The 22,314-nt window shown below is 41.0% G+C and overlaps 1 protein-coding gene across 2 annotated transcripts in view; it reads right to left on the reverse strand.

Moving 5' to 3' along the window:
- Positions 1–767: 767 nt before the first annotated feature.
- Positions 768–22,314, reverse strand: part of LOC131236820 (dihydroorotate dehydrogenase (quinone), mitochondrial) — a 30,834-nt gene continuing 9,287 nt past the window's right edge. Inside the window, exons 2-11 of one of the 2 annotated variants that reach the window (XM_058234285.1) lie at positions 17,690–17,772; positions 9,780–10,103; positions 9,299–9,554; positions 9,013–9,093; positions 8,800–8,907; positions 8,680–8,709; positions 4,656–4,793; positions 4,448–4,485; positions 4,209–4,308; positions 768–1,149 (exon numbers count right to left, since the gene is read on the reverse strand). In XM_058234285.1, the coding sequence (XP_058090268.1) occupies positions 1,075–1,149; positions 4,209–4,308; positions 4,448–4,485; positions 4,656–4,793; positions 8,680–8,709; positions 8,800–8,907; positions 9,013–9,093; positions 9,299–9,554; positions 9,780–10,103; positions 17,690–17,772 (1,233 nt within the window). In that variant the 3' untranslated portion in view covers positions 768–1,074. The remainder of the gene's footprint in view (positions 1,150–4,208; positions 4,309–4,447; positions 4,486–4,655; positions 4,794–8,679; positions 8,710–8,799; positions 8,908–9,012; positions 9,094–9,298; positions 9,555–9,779; positions 10,104–17,689; positions 17,773–22,314) is intronic. The other variant, XM_058234286.1, reaches the window with a different exon arrangement.

Consider the following 22,314-nt stretch of genomic DNA (forward strand, 5'->3'; position numbering starts at 1 on the left):
TATTCATTTGATTGTCTCACAACTTATCAATTGTGATGAGCACCATTTTCAAATATTAATGAAATCAGCAACACTTTACCTTTATTAATTTGTATGTGTATCCTTATTCATTTGAGAAGTATATTGAACTTAAAGTACTGATTAAAGAACATGTACATTCATAGACTCACGTCTATTGTCACGGGGCAAAAAGAATTCATCCAGAAGGATTAACCTCCTTTCCTTTCACGAATCACCTTAACAGAGCGCAATATCAGTGGCTGAAAGGGCTCTGGATCCCGGTCCAATCTCCAATCTGCATCTACTTACGCACACATAAATCCAACCCAGGCCCTCGCTCACACATGTGGCCCAGTTTGATTGAATTGAGTGCAACACAGCTAATGAATGATCTCCGCCTTACATACCGGGCTATCAGACAGCGAACGATCTCTGCCATACAAGCCAACCCATAGCCAACTGGCAGGTTCGAAGCAGCAGTCTACATGGTGAGCTTATCAGGCAAGCAACTTCAAGCTTGGGCATGCTTTCAAATTCACACAGGGAGATGATCCCAAGACAAGATGGACAGTGGAAAAAGAGAAAATCATCAGCTGACACCAATCAGGGCAAGGTAAGAAAAAGTGACGGTAACATACTCCATTGTACATCTCCCTATAACATATTGCCTGTCAATTTCAGCTATTCAATGTGCACCACCCGAGGGAAAAAAAAAAGAAGCTACAAATCCTAATTTGATAGTTTCATCATTTTCAGAGAACATGGAAGACGCCCAAATTCCAAATCGCTTGAAATATTTCAAAATTTTTCTCATTAGTCATTACATGTCACAGCCAAAAATGTAAGCCAATCCGAGAGAGAGAGAGAGAGAGAGAGAGAGAGAGAGATTGTTACCCTGATGGTCAGTGCAAAAAAGCCTATCCTATCTTCTTCTTTTAAAATTTGAGACCGGAGAAAAGCCTAATCATATCGACTGAAAATAACTAACAACAACAGCCCTGACGTCCTTGCATGGTATGGTTCTTATCTGTAACAGGTGCACTGGGGCCTCTTTCTCCCACAACAACAGAGAGGCTATCTACAATCAGCACCCACAGCTTCTTGGATTGACTTGTAACCATCCCTTTCCAAGCACTCTGCTAGTTCAGCCTGTACAAATAGACAGCATGATCACACTTTTAAGGCCCTAGAAAGCAAATGCCAAAGCACCGCATCAATGAAAATGGCACCTCATGACATCAGCAGACACATTTGTCTTATGGAACAAAATTCACAACCATAGGTTTCCATTTGAGTCCCAAAATTGCAATTACCAAAAACAATTGAAGAAATGCAAGGATTAAACAGTTGAAGTTGAAGGAATGAGCTATGTTTTGCCATCTCGTTAGGCTAAGCCTGCTTGTGTTATTCCCTTGTTGCTTGTAATTGGCACTACGAGACCCTTGGTTTTCTTTGATTGCAACTGGCCTTAGGCCCATCCAGGATGGTAATATAATCTCGACTTATCTTCCACATACATAAATATATGCATGCATACATATACTAGAGAAAACTCGTTGATTGTAATCAACCTATATAGTCTATTAGATAGCGCTTGATTGTAGCCAACCTATGTTATGGGTCTATTACATCACACGTGTGGGGATTTTATGCTCTCATTGCTGGTCCCCAGCCTCAATAAAGGAGGATTGCGTCAGGTTGGCAGCCAGCATCAAACTTATGGCAAGACTTCGAACATGAATCCGAATAATAATATGATGATGACTACATACACTAGAAAAATATGTACTTGATGTCTGGAAATAACACCCATAGATGCAAAAGGGGCAAAAAGAAAAAGACCATGTGCAGCATCTTGTATGGATACAAGTCCATGTACTTAAGTAACCTTTCAATAGTTATAATCTTAGACGTGTGCATGTGTGCGTGTGAAGAAAATCGTCAAATTACCAGAATACTAGAATTACAAGGAATGCATTGGCTCACACTAAGTGATGTTGCGTGTTTGTACATAGTGCCTATGAGATGATTGGAGTTGGTTTGAGCCTTTGCAGTCTCCATGAACTCCGAAGTACTTCTAAGAGACATAATTATCATTGTGACAGCCTTTATCCCAGCAATTTCAGTTCAGCATTTAAATCGTATATTGGCAGAAGCTTTTCAATTAGCTGCCCCCCAGACATTGACTCTCTTAACAGGCTCTGGAACCAACCATGGACAGGGTTAATATTGCCAACACCATCAGACCCAGTACTAACCCTCAGCCACCTAATCTATGCACAACCCAAAGCACAAGAGAGCAAATAAGGGATCAATGACACCAAAACACAAATGAAAAATAAATAGGTACCATGGTACTTTTCCTCCGTTCATCTGGCATTTTCTTCAATTTTACAATATTGTTGAACAGCTTTTCTGCATTGAAAGGCAACGGAACTTTATTAAAACCGCTGGGCAAACAATCAATGGGAAAAACCTTTACGATTGTTGAACAACTTTGTCAACTAAAATAACCCATCATCTCCCATACACTTCCAAACCTCTACTGATATACCATCTGATCCAAGAGCCTTCTTGTTTTCATCTTTCTCAAAGCTTCTTTCACTTCGGATATCCAAATCCTATGAAAGTGTCTATGGTCTCGAATGTTATTCGAGTTTATGGTTCCTTCTATCCCTATGCTCTCAGAGTGGTGGTCAGTTCTAAGTGATAAACAAGTAAAAGGGTCTTATCCTATTGTTTGAAATGGTCAGTTACATGAATAACCCACATTCAATGAGATCATAAAACATTTTAATCACCCATTCAATAGAGATTTCCAAAAAATATCGCGATGCTGGACAACGTCCCATCACCATAGGGTCAAGAACAGTCCCTTGAGCAATACAATTGAAGTGGATTGTACATACACATCATTGTGGGCCCCGTAAAATCTCAAGGATGGGCATCCCCCTACCAAGTGCTTCCCTTGTTGTGGCCCACATGAATCACGAATATGCCTGGTCTTTAAGCCCTACATGTAAAATGTGGTCATGCACCAGATGGTCGGACTGAATTTTGGAAGGGAAAATAAATATTTAAATCGGTGTGTCCCACCAGAGAGGTGCACCCCTTTACTACCACATAAACACCTTTCGGTGTGGTTAGCAGTATATAGGGTTTTGCTAACGTCCCCAGAGCTTTTATTTTATATGTGGAATGCCCAATCATCATTCGGGAACATTCATTCACTAGTACCATAGGGAGAAAGCCATGTTGCAAGAATCACACTGCCGGATGATCTTAACCCTATGAATGAGGCCCATTTGTTCTAACCATCTGTTTTTCATGAGCCATAGATAGCATCAATAGAATCAACAAACCAAAGTACAGGAATCATATGCAATAAAAAGTGGGATCGATCAATTAGATGGTTTAAGATGATGATTGGACCTATTTTGTTTCTCTGCTCAATCTCGACTGTCCATTTTTCATGCTATTGATCGGATGCTTAAGATCATCCGTGTTGGCATGATTTTTGAACCATGGCTTATCCCTAATTGTATGCAAGAACGGATGGTCCGGATTGATGATTGGGCATCCCACATGCCACTTACAAGCTTTGGGGACGTTGCTTTTATACATATATAATTAGAAAAGCGATATATATAGTGTGTGCATGTGTGTGTGAATCAATTATTGAAAGACAAATACGATGGAATACGATAAAGTCCTTTAGTTCCCGGCAATTGGATTTTTCTTTTTCTTTTTTTTGGTAGTGATCCACCAGTATTTCCATCAGGCACAACTCCTCTATTTGTAGTGGTGTGACTCCGCTAGTTGTAGTGGTGTGACTCCTCTAGTCCTACCGATGAGGCTCCACTAGAAGGCCTCACTATCCCTTCTCTTTTCTCTATCATTTACCGATTTTCTATTTTATTATTATTCCCTGCAAGTGGACACTGTTTTGAAGAGTATGGGTGCTAGTATCAGTCACTGTGAGCTGCTAGAGTGCTAGTGTTCTGCTGAAATTGTGAACAACCAGAAATTCAGATTGATTGGGTATGTCCAAAGTTTGTCTATACCCAGAAATATAATCCAGAAATCTGTTTAAGATTTAATTTTGCATCCCACCAATATAAGCAGAGTTGAGCATATAAAGATTCAGCATGTAATGCCATTTCAATTCAAGAACCATGGACTTGTCTTAAACTCAAAAAAGATCATACCTTTATACGAGGAATGAGTGCAGGTCCTCCATATGCAAAGGCTGTGTAAAGCTGCACAAGGGTTGCTCCAGCTCGTATCTTTTTGTATGCATCCTCACCACTGTGTCAAATGCATTTCCAACAAATTTTAGTCAGTAGTTAGAATAGCAAGTGCAGGAATTCTAAAATATTAATGTCGTGAACTATCAAGCTATCAATACCTACCAATCAACAAAAAAAAAAAAAAAAACCTACTATACCTGCTAACACCCCCACAGCCTATAAGAGGGATTTTTCCCTGATATGGACAAATGAAGCAGACCATAAATACCCATATTAGTGGAAAGAACAGAATTAAATAACAATATGAGAGTAAAGAACAGAATAAAGCAACGATCAGAAAGGGAAAATTGCCAGAAGAGCACAGAGATTATAAAGAAAGAACGCCAGAAAGTAGCATCAACATACCCTTGTGAGAACATACATGTCCCGGAGAACATTGGTGGATAGACCAAACAGAGGTTTCCCGCTCAAGCCACCTGATTCGTTAGCCAATGGATTTCTACTTGCAGGATCTGGTCTTGAAATTGTTGTATTTGATATAATCTGTGGAGATAAAATGTTCCAGAAACCCACAATTAGGGTATCTTAAGATGTACACAGAAATCAGATTTGGTTTGGTTTCTTTGGCAGAGTGCTTTTGGGAGCTTGGAAAATGGAATCTGCATTGGACATTTTCCATTTCCCCAGTATAATACAGTTTCCTTTTTCCCATTTTTTCCACTACAAATCTCAAGTGAGAAAAGAGTCGAGATAGGGAGGAAACCCGAATGTTCATCGAGTGATTGAGAACATGTGCAATAATAAAAAGTCAAACAGAGGTACTGGAGAAAGAAGCAGAATTACACAGCTTAACAAACAAATAACAGCATCTTTTCTTACACAAGGAACATGAATACAAAGATGCATCCTGTTTTACACATGTGAGTCTGCCTTGAGCATAGTAAACCATTAGACAAAGTAGTAGAGTTATACAGGATACTCCTCCCTAACCTGCTTTAAGCAGTGAGGACATCCTAAGATTTAACACCAAAAAACGCCACCCACATCACCTAGAGACATCCTGCCCGGGTAAGTGATTTCTTTACTCAAGTTGAAAATTATTCTTCATCTAGGGCTTTCCCAACTGCTGTTTAACATGTTTCTTTCTGTTTTTCTGAATTCCACCAATTTTCACATTAAGGACCTGTTTGATTGCGTGGGAAAGGAAGGAAAAGAAAATGCAAGTGTAATTAATCAATTACCTTTTCGGGATTATTCACTGGTGGATTCCAAAAGGAGGGGCATGTTTGTTTCACAAGTGGAAATCTTAAATTTATTAGACAACGGTTACCCCATATCGGGTCCCAAAGAATTGTCCCTCATGCCAAGTCTAATTATTACCGTGTGGAATCCATGGTTTTTCTTGCATATCAAAATGTCCCATCAAGGGATTGCCAATTTTATTTTTTCCATGGATCCACATAATCAAAGATGCCCTAAGAAAAAATACCTATCTGAGTTTGTTCCCTCTTCTTCCCCCTTGTGCATCATTTTACTAAGGGCTTCAGCGACAACCACAAATAAATAAGGGGAGTGCATATCCTCCTACCTAAGGCCTCTCGAGGACTTTAAAAAGCCTTTGGGAGAACCGTTAACCAGTACCGAGAAGAAAGCCGATCGAATGCAAGACTTCATCCAGCCCCTCCATTTTGGACCACATCCCAACCGTTCCAGTATGTAATCTAAGAAGCCCCAATCAACATGATCATAAGCCTTCTCCAGGTCTAACTTGCACACAACACCACTTCGTTTCTCCATATGTCTGGACTCTATGCATTCATAAACAATAAGAGCACTATCAAGGATGCGTCTTCCCAAAGCAAATGTGCATTGATAGTCAGCAATGACTTTAGACAAAACCCCAAGAAGCCACAGCGCCAAAAACTTCGCTAGGACCTTATAAGGACTGCCAATTAAGCCAATAGGGCGAAAATCCTTCTACTGTTCCGCTCCTTCAATCTTGGGGATAAGCGTTATGAAAGTAGCATCCAGATCCATTGAAAGCCGATTCTGCTCATAGAACTCGATCATGATATCCGTGATGTCCTTCTAAAAGATGGGCCAAAAGATTTGAAAGAAGGCAATAGGAAACCCATCAGGGCCCAGGGCTTTATCACCACACACAGCATCAATGGCAGCTTTAACCTCCTCTACAGTAAACGGTGCTTCCAAAGAAGCAATATCCTCATCAGATAACGTATAAAAGACAAGCGATCAAGCCGTGGCCCATTCCCATCTTCTCCAGATAGCAACTTACTGTAATAGCCGATAATGGAATCACAAATCTTTCCCCTATCCGTTGTTGTTTCTCTGTCAATGACCAAGCTACTGATGCGGTTATGTCTGTCCCAATCGCTAGCAATACTGTGGAATTAACGGGTATTGTTATCTCCTTTGAGCCAAACCGCTCTAGAATGTTGGCGCCACTTGATTTCTTCTTCTTTGGCATGGCTAGCAAGACTACTAGGATTATCTCCCTTAACTCAGTGAATATTATAATCAACTTCTTAAGAAAGCACAGTACAGTCAGAAACAAAGGCTATTAGAAACTCACGCATAGGCGCCTCAATCATATTATGTAAGTAACTATCATTTATTAGTCATGTATCTCGTTATTATTGATTATCAAAGAGCAATTTAGTCATCAAAGTCTGACAACCTACATTTCTTTTGTTGAAAGCATGATTGATCACTGTTACTTTGACAAAGGTAACATGCAACTGACTAGAGTCAGATCCTCAATCAAACATAAATTCCAATTTGGACATTCTAGACGTCAAGACATTAGCTACAGGAAGTACCAGGACCAAGAATCAACCCACCAAGGATTTCTTAAACTCCCAAATAAGCTCAAATTTATTCAAAGAAAAATGATACTTGTGTGTTAGGCACATAAGCAAAAAACAAAAACTGGTACCACTGAACTGTAGCAAGATTGACAATACAATCTTCGTGCTAGTTATATGTCCCTCCACATCAAAACTATAAGAGAAGTTATGGCACTAGTATGTTGACCATCTATTTTCATGTAACTTGTTGTCCTAATTCATGGTTCAGAATAATCGATATCATATCGGCATGGTATGGATTTATATCAACCTGTCACCCACAAAAACAGAAGGGGGAAAAAAAAAACAAAAAAAACAAAAAAAACAAAAACAAAAACAAAAAACAAAAAACAAAAAAAAAAAAACAAAAAACAAAAAACAAAAACAAATTTTTTTTAAAAAAATGAAGAAGAAGAAGAAAAGAACAAAGACATAAAAGCATGTATCGGCCAATACGTATCAGAATTGATATGGGGTAGATATAAACGAAAGGGCCAATATGGCCATAAAGGCTCAAATTTGATTCTTAATTTTAAGATTTCTCTCATTTTTCCTTTCATTCTAATCATGAACTAAACTTAAAAAGCCATTTTAGACTAGATCTATAACTATTTTCGGTATCAAAACGCAAGAGTTGAGTGGGATTCTGCGAATCAAAGAATGAAGTAATATGAGGAAAATAAGAAAAGAAAAGGAAAAAAAAAAACTGGGAGGGGAGGGGGGGTAAACCATCGCCTTTTTTCGTTTTTCATATTCCTTTGTTGTATTTAATATAATGAGACTTCATCATCATGTAAACCTTATCCCAACTAATTGAGGTAGGCTATAATGTAATGAGACCTAATCCACCAAATCATGCTTAATGTATGATCGATTGGGGCCTATTTGGTTGACTTTTCGGCTGATCAAGACAACAAACAGCATTCCTATCAAAGAATGCTCCAATATACCATTATACACATGTCCAAAACAAAAGGAGAGAGAGATTATTGAATTTCTCATTTTCCCTTTTTCTGATGTTTACCACTAATTCTTAGCTTAAAAATGATCAGCTGATATGGTCCAATACAGACCAATATGAATACAATATGCCAGTATCCTATCAGTTTTGAACCAGGGCGATATGCCCCATGATGCCCATATTCAAGACCATATCCTGATTCACTTGTTCATAAAGGATAAACTCATAGGAAATATGATTAAATTTAAAAGCAATGTCTTCAAAATGTTAGAGAAGTTGTAAGGAATTTAAGATAGACATGTGCAGACAGTGATAAACCATGCACAGCATTGTTAATGGACCGAGAATAGGCCGAGCAGAATCAAAATTTTGAATAGGGATGGCTAATGCCAATATAAAAAAATCCAGGCCGAAGCCAACCCCAGTCCTGGCCCAGGTGCATACCAAATCATGGGATATCTGCATGTCAAATCAATAGAAGGGAGATTGTCACAAATGCCATTAATTACTAAACATAGAAAACACTAAGACCTGGAAGTACTGAAGGATGACTTGAAGCTAAGAAGGCTAAAGCATCAAAATGTGTGGATCAAAAAGTTACCAATCCATCCAAGTGGAGAGCAAGAGCAACCTAGAAAAATGTAAAAGGAAACAATAAGAGAGATTTGATGGAAATTAACATGAAAAAGAAACAGCATCCAAAACCATAACATATGAGTACCGCTGCAATATCTTCAAGGTCCTGTTTAGAGAGGTCAGGAGCAATCTTCACTAGCAACGGGGGTGGACCATCCTCGGCCCACTGCATTTCATCCCGGGCAGCTTGTACCTTATGACAAGCATAATACTTATAAGGATTGACAGGCTTGTGCAGCATAGCATCAATTGATAGACAAGGAAATTTTAAATAAACAATAGGAATGAAGCTACCAACCTTCTTAACCAGATCCTTCAGTTGTTTTCTCCCTTGAAGTTTACGCAATCCAGGAGTGTTTGGTGACGAAACATTTATAACCTGCATGGTGATGCCAAGTAAATTGCCACAAATTTGACAGCATGCTTGAATAGCATATGGGGTAATAACGATTACGATGGTGATATCTATAGCTGAACAGTAATTCAAGAGACTAAAAGATAAGGCCACTGAACCCAAGCATAGTAAAATATGTCATTAGATAAAGAGTTTGTGTGCATCCGTGGGTGTGCGCGTGGTTGCATACCAAGTAGTCTGCAAACTGTGATAAAGTGTGGACTCCTTGAACATAATCAGCAGAAGCATCTTCACTTGTCTTATTCTTTCCAAGATTGACTCCAAGAATGCCAGGGCCTGCTTTTCCTCCATGTTTTACTTCATCATTGGTTGCAAAAGAAGAGCTTGAGGAATCGTCCAGCTTCCTCTTACCATGCTGGGCACCTAACCGCTTTGCGACAACCACAATGCCTTCACTGTTGAAGCCACAGCGATTAATGATAGCACTGCCAAGTAAGCAAAAAAGTCTGAGTACCATTTCCAGTTTTATGTGCTTAGGGAATTGGTAAGCTTTTTCAATCAAATGCAGGCCACCTATTGCAATTTTAATGACCCACGGAATCAGACAGCACAATGAATTTAATGCAACACTGATTTGTCAAAATTGAAGTACCACAAATAGAGACCTACACTCAGGCTGTGAGAAAATAAGAAGCAACATACATGCTTACCCCTCCTCACGCAACCTGAAGATGCGAGGCTTTGGATTACCCTCCTGTGGAATAGGAGTCACCGAGCCAACCTCTACAAAGCCAAAGCCTAACCCTAGTAAACCTTCAACTGCCTCCGCATTTTTATCAAAACCAGCTGCAAGACCTACTGGATTTGAAAATTTCCTTCCCCAGACTTCAAGTCCCAGTAATGGTGAGTCTGGCCTCTTCTCCCTTGGAACCCAGCCACGAGCTGCTGCTGATACTGCTAATTGATGAGCAACCTCCGGATCTAGGAAAGAAAAGAATGGATTCACAAGTTTTGTCGCTGAAAATAGCCACCCACTGCACAGATTACAAGCAAGACAAGATTATTAGCATGAATAACCAAAATACACGATAGAATATTACAAACAAAATTTCCAAATTTCCATAGGCGTGAGAAGGAAATAAAAGACCTCCAAAACTGCAGCCATTAAAATATACAGAACTATGGAAGTGTAAAAAATGAAGGATGAGCTGATGTTCTGAAAGACTGTTTAATTCTTCCATTCAAATTGCAATCAAATTAGGATGGGATGAAGACCTTGTTAAAGACTCATCCACCTGTAACATAGCACTACAGAAAATAACATGACATGACCCAGAAAATGGAAAGGCTCAGCTACATTTTTTTAAGCGGGTAAGCTGGGACTGAACCTGCAATCCAAGGTTGTGACACAGAACTGTCCAACAGAGTCATGGTCCAACCCCACCAACTCATGCAGCCAATTTACAAGTGATTCAGAACATGGAAATCTTGATACTTAATTAACAGATGTCTATCTGATATTTTGAAACTTGGTAGTTGTACAATGGAATTCAGTGCCTAAATCCCTATACAACCACATCCTCAGCAGTTCCCGTGGCTCGGCAGCCCGCTCGGCAGATTACATGTGGAAATACAAGCTCCCGCCAAAGATTGTGGTCTTCACATGGCTAGTCAGTAACAGGAAGGTCCTGACAGTAGATAACCTAAGGAAAAGAGGTATGTGTATTCCTAATATCTGTCTTTGCTGCATGGCGGAAGCAGAATCGGTGAATCACCTCTTCATTCAATGCCCTCTTACGCTTCAGTTATGGTCAGCGGTCTTTTCTTGGTTCAACATTTCTTGGGTTCTCCCTCCCTCTTCCGATACTATGATTAAAGCATGGCATGGGGTATATTTCGGCAAACAGAAAAATCAGATCTGGAGAATGGCTTTAGTGGCAGTTTGGTGGGCGATTTGGGAAGAGCGCAATGGGAGATGCTTTGTGGGGGAATCGCATGTAGTTGGGTTTATAATTAAGAAGGTTCACTTCCTAAGAGTGGAATGGGCCTCCCATGCTCTGCAGCCTGGCTGTAGCGATCCATTTTTATTTCCTTTTTCTTAGGAGCGTTGGTCTGCTATCTCAGCGGCCCATCCCTTCTTGTATCTTTTCTCATTTATAAAATTTTCGTCACTTCTCAAAAAAATAAATAAATAAAAATTGGAAGACAGAAGAAACAAATATTGGCATGTATCAAACAGAGGTTTCTAGAAAAAATAAGCCCTCGACTTAAAGAGCTAAAACGACTTACAATGTCAATTATATGCACAACAATTGTAGGGCTGTCAACGGGGCAGTACGGGTTTTTCAGGGTCTTGGTCTCATTTTTTAGGACACTATGACTCGGTTTGGTTGCAAATTGGGTCTTTGGACCTTGGTTTCAAGCTGGGTCCAGGTCAGGTCCAAGTCAAATAAGGGGATTTGCATGGTTGGACCCACCTGATGGATGGATTAGATGATACACATGTTGCCACTTAGACATGTGTGGCTAAATGGGCTCTCTTACATGTGTGTGGCTTAGGAAATGTCATCCTATGGCTAGAATTATATAAATGCATACATACATGCATATAGCTATTAAAATTAACTAAACCAGATCTGGAACCAACCCAACCTGATTTTAACCAAGTCCAAGATGGTGGACCCAACCTAACCCAACTGGACCTAATTTTGAATGGGTGCAAAACAGTAGAGACCAAAACTAACCCAATATCTAAACCAAGGTGTTCCGTAATGGTAACGGTGACCGTAACGGCCACCACAGTTACCTTTACGATACAGGGCATAACGGCTGTCACGGCCCTGTAACGGCCGTTACAGTCTCTCTTTTTTATTTTTTTATTTATTCAAAAAACTCCCGAAAAACCTGTATCTACCCCGTAATGTTGATTAAAAAGTATGAAAAACCTATATATGTCTCATACTAGACCATTACGGGGCTATTATGGCCTTTATAGGGGATGTAATGTCTCATTAACGGCAATTACGGGTCATTTTTTTTCATAACGGCTGTTACAACCGTTACGACCCCGTAATATGCAACGGTTGCCACTGTTACCTTTACGTGACGGCTTTTACAGCCCGTAACGGTTACGGCACACCATGGTCTAAACAAGTTTTTAAAACTGGGTCGGATCCATCAGGGGCCCATAGACAGCCCTAAACATAAGGCTAACTGTTATGACCTGGGTTTTGGCGGTGGACGTGGGATCAAGTGAAGGGATGAGGTAAAGGCGGAATGGATTTAGGTGTCTTCTTTGGTCGACCAATGTTGAGAGAAAAAACTATAGGATTGTTAAAGGGATCCAATCCTTGCTGCAGACAGCTGTTTGGAGATAAACTTCATGTCCTTCATTCATTCCTTTCCCATTTTTGTAGACTCTAGTTACAAATGATTCAATTACACCCAACTTTTCCCACTACACACCCAACTTTTCCACTACACGGATGTGGGGATGTCTTTCCTAAAACTAGGACTTAAACAAGGAAAGTACCTAAGACTCATGCATGAAATAAGGAACTAATACAACCAACTACTAACCTCACTTGCAAACATGCCTAAAACCATGCCTAAATACATGCAAACAAAATGACACGTACAACTGACCACTTCCAATGACTGGTTTGTAACATCCCCTCCTCCTTAAAAAGAGCCCTTGCCCTCAAGGGCTATCTCTGGAAACCTCATCTTCAATTCTTCAAGATTCTCCCACGTGGCATCTGCAGGAGATAGACCCACCCAATGCACCAATGCTTCAGCTTTCCCTCTTTTTGTGCGATTGTCTAGTATTGCTTGAGGATTTGGAACCATTCGAGACTCTTCATCTACTTCAGAAAGTTGTTCGATCACCTGCTTAGCATCCCCAATCTTCGGTTTGAGCAATGAAACATGAAACACCGGATGTATCCTTGAATCTTTTGGCAAGTCAAGCTTGTAAGCAACGCAACCAATCTTCTCTAATATCTTAAATGGCCCGTAATACTTGGGAGCGAGTTTCATATTTCGCCTGAGAGCAACGGAAGCTTGCCTGTAGGGTTGGAGTCTAAGATAGACCCAATCTCCTACAGAGTAATCTTTTTCTCTGTGGGACCCATCATAAACCTGTTTCATACGAGACTGAGCTTTCTTCAAGGCCTCACGCAACTCCTTCAGCACCTTGTCCCTATGAAGCAGCTCATCTTCCACAGCTTGTACCTTTGCAGTGCTGGAAATATAAGATAATAAAGTTGGAGGGGTGCGGCCATAAACTGCCTCGAATGGAGTCTTCTTGATCGCTAAACAATACTCCGCCCATGTTAGCCATCACATCCATTCTTTTGGTCTGGTTCCACTGAAACAACGGAGATACATCTCCATAGTGCGATTGGTTATCTCTGTCCGCCCGTCGGTTTGCAAGTGGTAAGAGGAGCTAAAATTGAATTGGGTCCCATGCAATTGGAAAAGCTCCTTCCAAAACGCACTTGTGAAAGTTGGGTCTCGGTCACAAACTATGGATTCAGGCATACCATGAAGTTTAAATATTTGATCAAAGAAAACACGAGCAACTCCTACAGCCGTATATGGATGCTTTAATGGAACAAAATGACTGTATTTAGATAGGCGATCTATTACCACAAAAATTGTTGACTTGCCTTGGGAGGGTGGAAGTCCCTCCACGAAGTTCATGCTAATGTGCGACCAAATTTGTGTAGGGATTGGAAGAGGTTGGAGAAGTCCAGCCGGTTGTCTGTGCTCAGCCTTGTTCCGCTAACAGACATCACACTTCTTGATAAATTCTGAGTTGTTGCTTAAGCCCGGTCCAGTAAAACATCGCCTTCAAGCGCTGGAGTGTTTTGACTAATCCTTCATGTGTGCTATTATGGAACTGAGATAGTATATCCTGCAAGAGCCGAGAGTCATCTGCAAGGTAAATGCGATCTTTTAAAAAAAAGTACACCTTCATGAAACCTCTATGGGCCAATGGCATTATCTGCCAAGCATAGCTGGACTAGTCGTTGGAGCTTGGGGTTAGATGCAACTTCTTCTCTGATGGCTGAGATCCACCGTGGAACGGGAGAAGAAACAGCTACAACCTCTCCTTCGTAGTTGCTTCGGGATAGCGCATCCGCCACTACATTTTCTCCCCCTTGTTTGTACTCTATGGTGAAGTCGAACCCCATCAGTTTGTAGAGCCATTTTTGTTGTGCAAGGGTGGTGATCTTTTGCTCCCACAAGTACTCAAGGCTTCGCTGATCCAAGCGGACAATAAAAGTTCTTCCAAGCAAGTATGGCCTCCATTTTTGGACCATAGAGACTAGTGCAAGCATCTCCTTATCATAAGTTGACATGAGGAGATTCTTCCCATTAAGAGATCGGCTAAAGAATACTATCGGTCTCTTGTCCTGCAGTAAGACAGCGCCAATTCCCAACCCAGATGCGTCACATTCTGCCAGAAAGTTTTTAGAAAAATCAGGCAAGGCTAGAACCGGCGCCCTTGTCATTGCTTGTTTCAGGTTTTTGAAAGCTTCCTCAGCAACTTGGGACTAGGCGAACCCTTCTTTTTTTAGCATTTTTGTAAGAGGCCTAGTTATTTTTCTGTAGTCCTGAATGAACTTACGGTAATAACCAGTGAGGCCAAGGAAACCTCGAAGCGCTTTGGGTGTAATCGGCTTGGGCCAATTAGTCATAGCCGCAACCTTCTCAGGATCTACTGCCACTCCTTGGCGAGTAATGATGTGGCCCAAATAGGCTACTTGTGTCACCAAAATGACACTTTTGCTTTTTCACAAATAGCTTGTTAGTTCATAAGATATCAAAGATCACCTTCAAATGTTGTAAATGGTCATCCCATGTCTTGCCATAGATCAGTATATCGTCAAAGAAAACAAGGACGAACTTACGGAGATGATCGCGGAAGATGTCATTCATGAGGGCTTGAAAAGAGGAGGGCGCATTTGTCAGGCCAAATGGCATGACTAGAAATTCATAATGCCCACCATGTGTTCAAAAGGCTGTTTTGTGGATGTCTTGGGGGTGGACTCGAATTTGATAATAGTCAGAGCGTAAGTCTAACTTGGAGAAGAAGAGAGCACCATGTAATTCATCCAGCAGGTCGTCGATCACAGGAATTGGAAACTTGTCTTTTATGGTGACCTTGTTGAGAGCCCTATAGTCGATGCACATCCTCCATGACTCGTCATGTTTCTTGACCAGTAACACAGGCGAAGAATAAGGACTCGTGCTAGGCCGTATGACTCCTGATTTCAGCAAATCGCTCACCAATTTTTCAATCTCTGTCTTCTGAAAATGAGGGTAATGATACGGGCGTACGTTGACAGGTTCGGCCCCAGCAAGGAGTGGGATGTGATGATCATGTTGGCATGGTGGTGGGAGACCGACTGGTTCAGAGAAGACATCTGCATAATCATCCAATATTGCAAGGAGGGTGTTGTCGATTGCCTTGGCTTGTGGAGTAGCTATTGCATTAAGCAGTAAGACCACTCCTGGGCGCCCCTGCTTTAATACTCATTCTAGGCAAAAGTTTTCTACGAGCTTGTCTTGTGGAGATGCTAAACCTTGCAATGAGATTTCTTTTCCCGAAACTGTGAAACGCATTTGAAGGTTGGCAAAATCCCAGATTATGGGACCCAAAGTCCTGAGCCATTGGGTACCCAAGACAATCTCATATCCATCCAAGGGTAACAAGTAGAAGTCTAATAAAAATGGGGTACCTTGGATATGGAGTGGGACCTGGTTGCACCGGCCTAGGCTGATCAACCGTTCCCCACTTGCTATGGCCACCTCAAATGGCCTCCCTTCCAACGCTTGGAGCCCAACTTTAGCAGCCAGAGAGCTACTAATAAAATTGTGTGTGCTCCCTGAATCCACCAAAATCTTCCCTAGTGTTGAAAACAACGTACCTTTCAATCTCATAGTTTGGGGAGTATGAGCTCCAGAAATTGCATTGAAAGAGATCTCGGGCGTGCTCTCACTAGCTCCTTCGACCTCTTGTGACACTTCTCCTTCATCGTCTTCATCCTCCTCGGGCCAGTAAGCTTCAATGATGAATAGGCGTTTGTATTGATGGCCAGGGGAGTATTTTTCATTGCAGCGGAAGCAAAGGCCCTTATCTCTCCTTTCTTTGACTTCTTCCAGTGTCATGCGCTTGACTGGAGAAGCCTATGGGGTGCGCGTTGGAGCTAAGGCCTATTTGAATTTAGCGTTTTCCAGCACCGGTGGTCGGCGGATGGCCTGGTTTCGGGCTTCAAACAAGCGAGCAAGGCCAATCGCTGCTTCCAGTGTGACGGGATTTCCTGCCCTCACATCGGCTTGCAAGTTGTCATAAAGCCCACTAATGAAGCAACTAACCTCCTGTATTGGGGTGACTTAACCTGCCCATGAGAGGAGGCGTTCAAACTGTGTCTGGTATTCTTTGACACTCCCAAACTGCTTCAATTTAATCAAGTCAACAAAGAAATCTTGAAATTTTGTAGGACCGTACCTTGCATGTACTCCTTGTTTGAACTCCTCCCAATTCATGGCCCCATGAGTCTGCTTGCGAAGTTGCAGCCACATTTGTGCATCCCCTTCCATGTGGAAGGAAGCAAGTGCCACCTTTTCTTCCTCTAAGGTGCCCTGGAATTCAAAAAACTGCTCTACCCGACAGAGCCAACTTGTGGGATCTTCACTGCCATTGAATTGCGGGAAGTCGAACTTGACTAGCTTCGGAGCACCAGAATTAATGGAGGTTCTCGTACTGGTTGAGCTGTTGTAGGCCCCCCCATTGTTGCGACGTTGAGAAGCTTCTCCCCATTCCCGCGGATTAGCTTGGGGTTCCCACCTCGACGACTGAGTTGCGAAGAGCTCGATCATCTTTTCGATGATCTTCTCTTGGCCGGCAGCAAGTGTGCTGACCTCCTTCTCTAGACTCTCCATTCGATGCTCCATTGGCCCCGTCTCTGATACCATAATGTTACGACTTGGGTTTTGGCGGTGGACGTGGGATCGAGTGAAGGGACGAGGTGAAGGCGGAATGGATTTAGGTGTCTTCTTTGGTCGACCAATGGTGAGAGAAAAAATTATAGGATTGCTAAAGGGATCCAATCCTTGCTGCAGACAGCTGTTTAAAGATAAACTTCATGTCCTTCATTCATTCCTTTCCCGTTTTTGTAGACTCTAGTTACAAGTGATTCAATTACACCCAACTTTTCCCACTACACGGATGTGGGGATGTCTTCCCTAAAACTAGGACTTAAACAAGGAAACTACCCAAGACTCATGCATAAAATAAGGAACTAATACAACCAACCACTAACCTCACTTGCAAACATGCCTAAAACCATGCCTAAATACATGCAAACAGAATGACACGTACAACTGACCACTTCCAATGACTGGTTTGTAACACTAACTTTATCTGCTAGCTTGAGAAACTCCATCAAGGTTTTACTGGTTAAGGGAAATTTTGTAGATTCAGATGAAACAACATGAAACCAGAGAGAAATTATTCATCATATCAACTATAGGAAAAAAAGAAATCTATGACAAAATATGCACATATGGTATTTAATAGATCATAATACGAAGATTAAAAATGATGTACCAGAAGGTTGCCTCATCCACAGTACTCACATAAGCTCCCCCAGCTATAATGAGGCCTATGGTTGCTCCTGTCAATAGCCTTCCCTGCAGTTCAAAAAGAACAATAAAGAAAGGAAGGATATGCTTAAGATTTTAATTAAAAGAAAAAAAAAAAAAAAAAAGAAGACAGAAAAATAATGTCTTATAGACTAAGGGAAAATGACGTCAAAGAAAATAGTCAACATTCTAAACAGTCACAAGTACATGCATGTAGGAGGCCTTGAAGAATTGCATAATCACCCCAACAAATAAGTGAAATAGCTTTGGATGCACAAAACTGATCTCGTATCATGTCAGTTAGCAAACCTTTAGAGCAGTAAATTCTGCTATTTCTTTTCTCTTCTCTTTTTTTCTCTTCTTTTCTTTTCTTTTCTCTTTTCTTTTCTTTTCTTTTCTTTTTTTCCTTTTTTTCTTTTTTTGAAGTTTTAGAGCTAGAAAATCAACTTGTGGACAAGTGAAACATTTGAAATACAAAAGAAAAGAAGAAAAAGAAAAAGGAGAAGGATTTTGCATTGGTTTTGTTGTTAAAAGAGCGTAAACCTATGTATCACAGACATAAAATGTGGTGTCATGCAATATTAACACTTTTAAGTTGGAAAAAAATGGATTTACCTACCATGTTCCAAATAAATTATCCAGAACCCGAAGCCACAACATTTTACCTTACTTCAACCAAGAAAATTCCAGCAACCACAAGTTTCCACTTTCCAAATGATACATGAGAAAAAAGAACATGAGCCTTGTGAGCCTTTTTTTTTCTGGAGAAATAATAAATTTTACTAGAGAAGCCAAAAGGCTAGAAACAACAAGAAAAAACAAGGCCAAGCTAAAGAAAAATAACAACAAACAACAGGACAAGCCAAGCACCCGTAGGCTCAGAGATCCAATTCCATGATCAACGAAAAAACCTTCCTAACATTAATTACTATGGATCCAATGTTGTTTCTGAAGCACCTGCTATTCCTTTCCACCCAAAAAGAACAGAGAAGTGCTAGCAAGGGAAGCCACCATTTTGACCAATCTTTAGATTCGGGACCCCTTTCATGCCACAATAGAAAGAGGCCCTCCATAGACTTCGGCATAACCCATGGAACCTTGAAGTGTAAGAGAATGCCATCACCAATGTCTTTAACAAACTTCGCCACTTAAATTATATTTTCTTTTCTTAATAGCAACAAGGTTTGTTAAATATAAACAAATTACGATAATAGCAAAGGGCCAACATTGAGTGTCTACAATGATTTTTCACCACATGACTATTTATTTAAGAATTAACTGTGCCATGTGTGCATATGCAAGAGACTTCATGGTAATACATGTATGTATGAGTAGAAGTAAGCAACGAGGTGAAATTGTTCGATTCAAATGTGAGTGAACAGTCTAAAGACGCATCAGGTAGATGAAGAACTAAACGGATACAAATTCCAACAAATAGATGTAATGCAGGGCATTTTCACACCGGGCTCGAGTGGGGTAACATGTGAGATGCGGGGACACACTCGGGGTGGGTGGCTCCTAACCCATGCGATGTGGGGCCTGGGTTATGGGATAAAAGGATTGATTTGCTGCTTTCTATTAGTTCGAGCTTTTAGAGCAAGTGTTAATTGTCCTACATGAAAGAGGTATCAGAGCGGGAAGTCTCATGTTTGAGACTCCTCACCGGGTGTGATTAATGCAAGGGCATTTTCACACCGGGCTCGAGTGGGATAGCCTGTGGGATGCGAGGACACATTCGAGGTGGGTGGGCCCGTGTGAAGCAAAACCCATGTGAAGTAGGGGCCACGAAGAGGTTCAGCCGAGCTCCTAACCCATGCGATGTGGGGCATGGGCTATGAGATAAAGGGATTGATTCGCTACTCACTATCAGTTCGAGCTTTTAGAGCAAGTGGTTAATTGTCCTGCATCGAGATGCCTCAAATATTTGTGCAACAATGAAAGGAAACTTTCCATGTGCCTCCACTGCTCAAAAGGAAAACCCCAAGACACCACACCACAAAAGGGAAGAAGAAAAATGAGGAATAAAAGGGAAGAAATTATTATGGTATTTAGCTTACTCGCCACCCACAAAATCAAATTTATCAATAAATGCAAGAAGACCAAAAGGGATGTGCGGGCCATGGTTGTAGTGTCCATATAAATTTAACTAGGAGGCAGTCATTGATTTTCCAGTAAGACATTGCAACGCGTGGCATTAGCCATCAGGACAGAACAATGAATGGTTTGGATCAGCTGCATGGGCATAAGGTGGGGCCCGCTAGGGAAGCAGATGTCAAAGTGGAACATTGTTACAAATGGCTTGAGGTTGGTAGGGGTACCTAGGGAAGCAGATGAAGACTGTTACTCCCCCCCTTGAAGAAGAAATCTCTCAAACGAAGAATGTGAAGACTTGATTAATCTTCTTGAGGTGCTATCCAAGTCTTATCCATCTCCCTCAAGTTCCAACTCGCTCAAATGGTTGAAAGACAAATTGGGTATATTTTTAGTGAAATCCTTTTATCGGGTGCTTATTGACAATGAGGCAAGTGTAAGGATTTCTCTGACGGCTTATGTTTGGCGTTACGGTGCTCCGTTGAAGATGGCGGCGTTTGGATGGCTTGTTGGTATGAACAAGGTGTTAATGTTAGACAATCTTTCAAAGAGGAATATGGTTCTGTCGAACGTCTATCTTCTTTGTTTTAGAGACGCGGTGTTAATGAGTCATCTTTTTATTCATTGTCCTGTTGCTAGAGAGGTGTGGTGCCACTTCTTTCAACTTTTTGGAATGCTCTCGGCATTTCTAAGCTCGATAGATTCATTTCTCTTATCATGGCACGGAGAGGATATAGGGATTCCAAGAAAAATGATTTGGAGGTTGAGTTTGTTAGCGGGTTTATGGGCTCTATAGCTTGAAAGAAATGCTCGATGTTTCAAAAACAAAAATGGGAGGGCGATGGATGTTTTCAGGAAGTCTAAATTGTATGTGTTGGACTGGGCTCCGAAGTGGGGCACCTCAACTCTAGTGTTGTCATGTGTGACTGCATATGCGCATATGTGATGTATGCGATCACATATTGGCCATGGCACATTATTTTATTTTATTTTATTTTGGAAAAAAAAAAAAAAAAACAACCTTTTGCCTATAAAAATGCTTCCAAACCTCCTCCATTTGCAATATTCTCACCCCAAAACTCTGTTACTCCCTTATTCTCTTACATTTCTTAATTCCATGGGATCTCTCTCTCTCTCTCTCTCTCTCTCTCTTGGAAGTTGGAAGATCAAGATTCAAGCAATTTCAAGTTTCAAGGAAAAGAACTTGTTGATTTTGTTTTTACTTCTTACTTGTTAACCATATTGCTGAATGTTGATGTTTAATTGATTTTATTTCCCTCAAATGTATTTTAAATATGTAAAATTAATTATATATTAACTTAGGAAAGCTTCCCTTAGTTTCTTTTTTGTTTTTGAATTTTCCCTTATTTTTCATTTTTTAAATTTTTCGAAAAGAAAAATATCTGGTTGCATATGCGATTGTGTGATCACATATGCAGATAGGCATATGAGATCACACATGACCGCATATGCGATTCGACAACATTGCTCAACTCTACTACCGATGAGTTGGGTGTAGTTTAGTTTTCTTTTTCTTTTTCTTTTCAATGTATATTTGTTTATGGTGGTTGTGGCCCTTTAATGAAACTACCAATTTTCAAGAAAAGAAACTAAGGTGGGGCCCGCTGAAGTGAGGCATGTAAAACCCACAGTGTACCTCAAAGCACCTCAAATTACAACCCCTTTTAAGGGTTTTGTATTTGGCTATTTGACTTCTCTCTTCCAGAGAGGTGTGGAGACGCACAAGACGCTGGGAATCCGCAATGGGAGGGATTCTCGATTGTCGATCAAGCTTATAAACACAAGGTCCCAGTCCCCTCTCTGATCATCGAACTCCAGCGTCCAAAGCCCCATCGTTCGTTGGTGAATCGGAGCGGGAGACTTGAGAAATTAACCGACCGATCCAGCGAGCTTTTCGGTTAGCGTCAATGGTGGATTCAAGTGTGTATCATTACCCTCTAATCTACCTTCTTGAATAGCATATGGAGATCCAAAATCAAGAAGTTTCATTTTTACAACATGTGGTATCAAAGCATTCCATATGTTGTCAGTGAGGTTTCCTTTTCTTTTCTTTTTTCAATTTCTCTCCCTTTTCTCTGTTGTTAATGGCGAAATACGGGTTGCCGTCGGTAATCACGATACCTGGAAATGGCGGCTTCAACTATTGTTCCCCTTCCATTCCAATCGCTGAAAGAGGAAACCCAATTCTAGATTTTGGCATTCGCATTCCACCATTGATGGAGGCAAGGAAGAGGGTTGTTCATGGGTCAGGTTGGACAGAGATTTGGGTCTGCCGACCAAGTTTGTCGTGTGCGTCGGGGCTAAGACCCCTTTTGCAGGCTTGTGTGCATGGGCTGATCTTGGGAAACGACCCTTTTTCCTATTGGTCATGGCCCTCCACCATGGTGGTTGTAGTGGGTTCTCTTGGAAGAGAAATCTTTCCCTTTGGTGCTTGCGTGTGTTATTTCTGGGCAGCTCAGATTTGGGCATGCTCATCAT

This window comes from Magnolia sinica, chromosome 2 (genome assembly GCF_029962835.1).
Source record: "Magnolia sinica isolate HGM2019 chromosome 2, MsV1, whole genome shotgun sequence".
Lineage (NCBI taxonomy): Eukaryota > Viridiplantae > Streptophyta > Magnoliopsida > Magnoliales > Magnoliaceae > Magnolia > Magnolia sinica.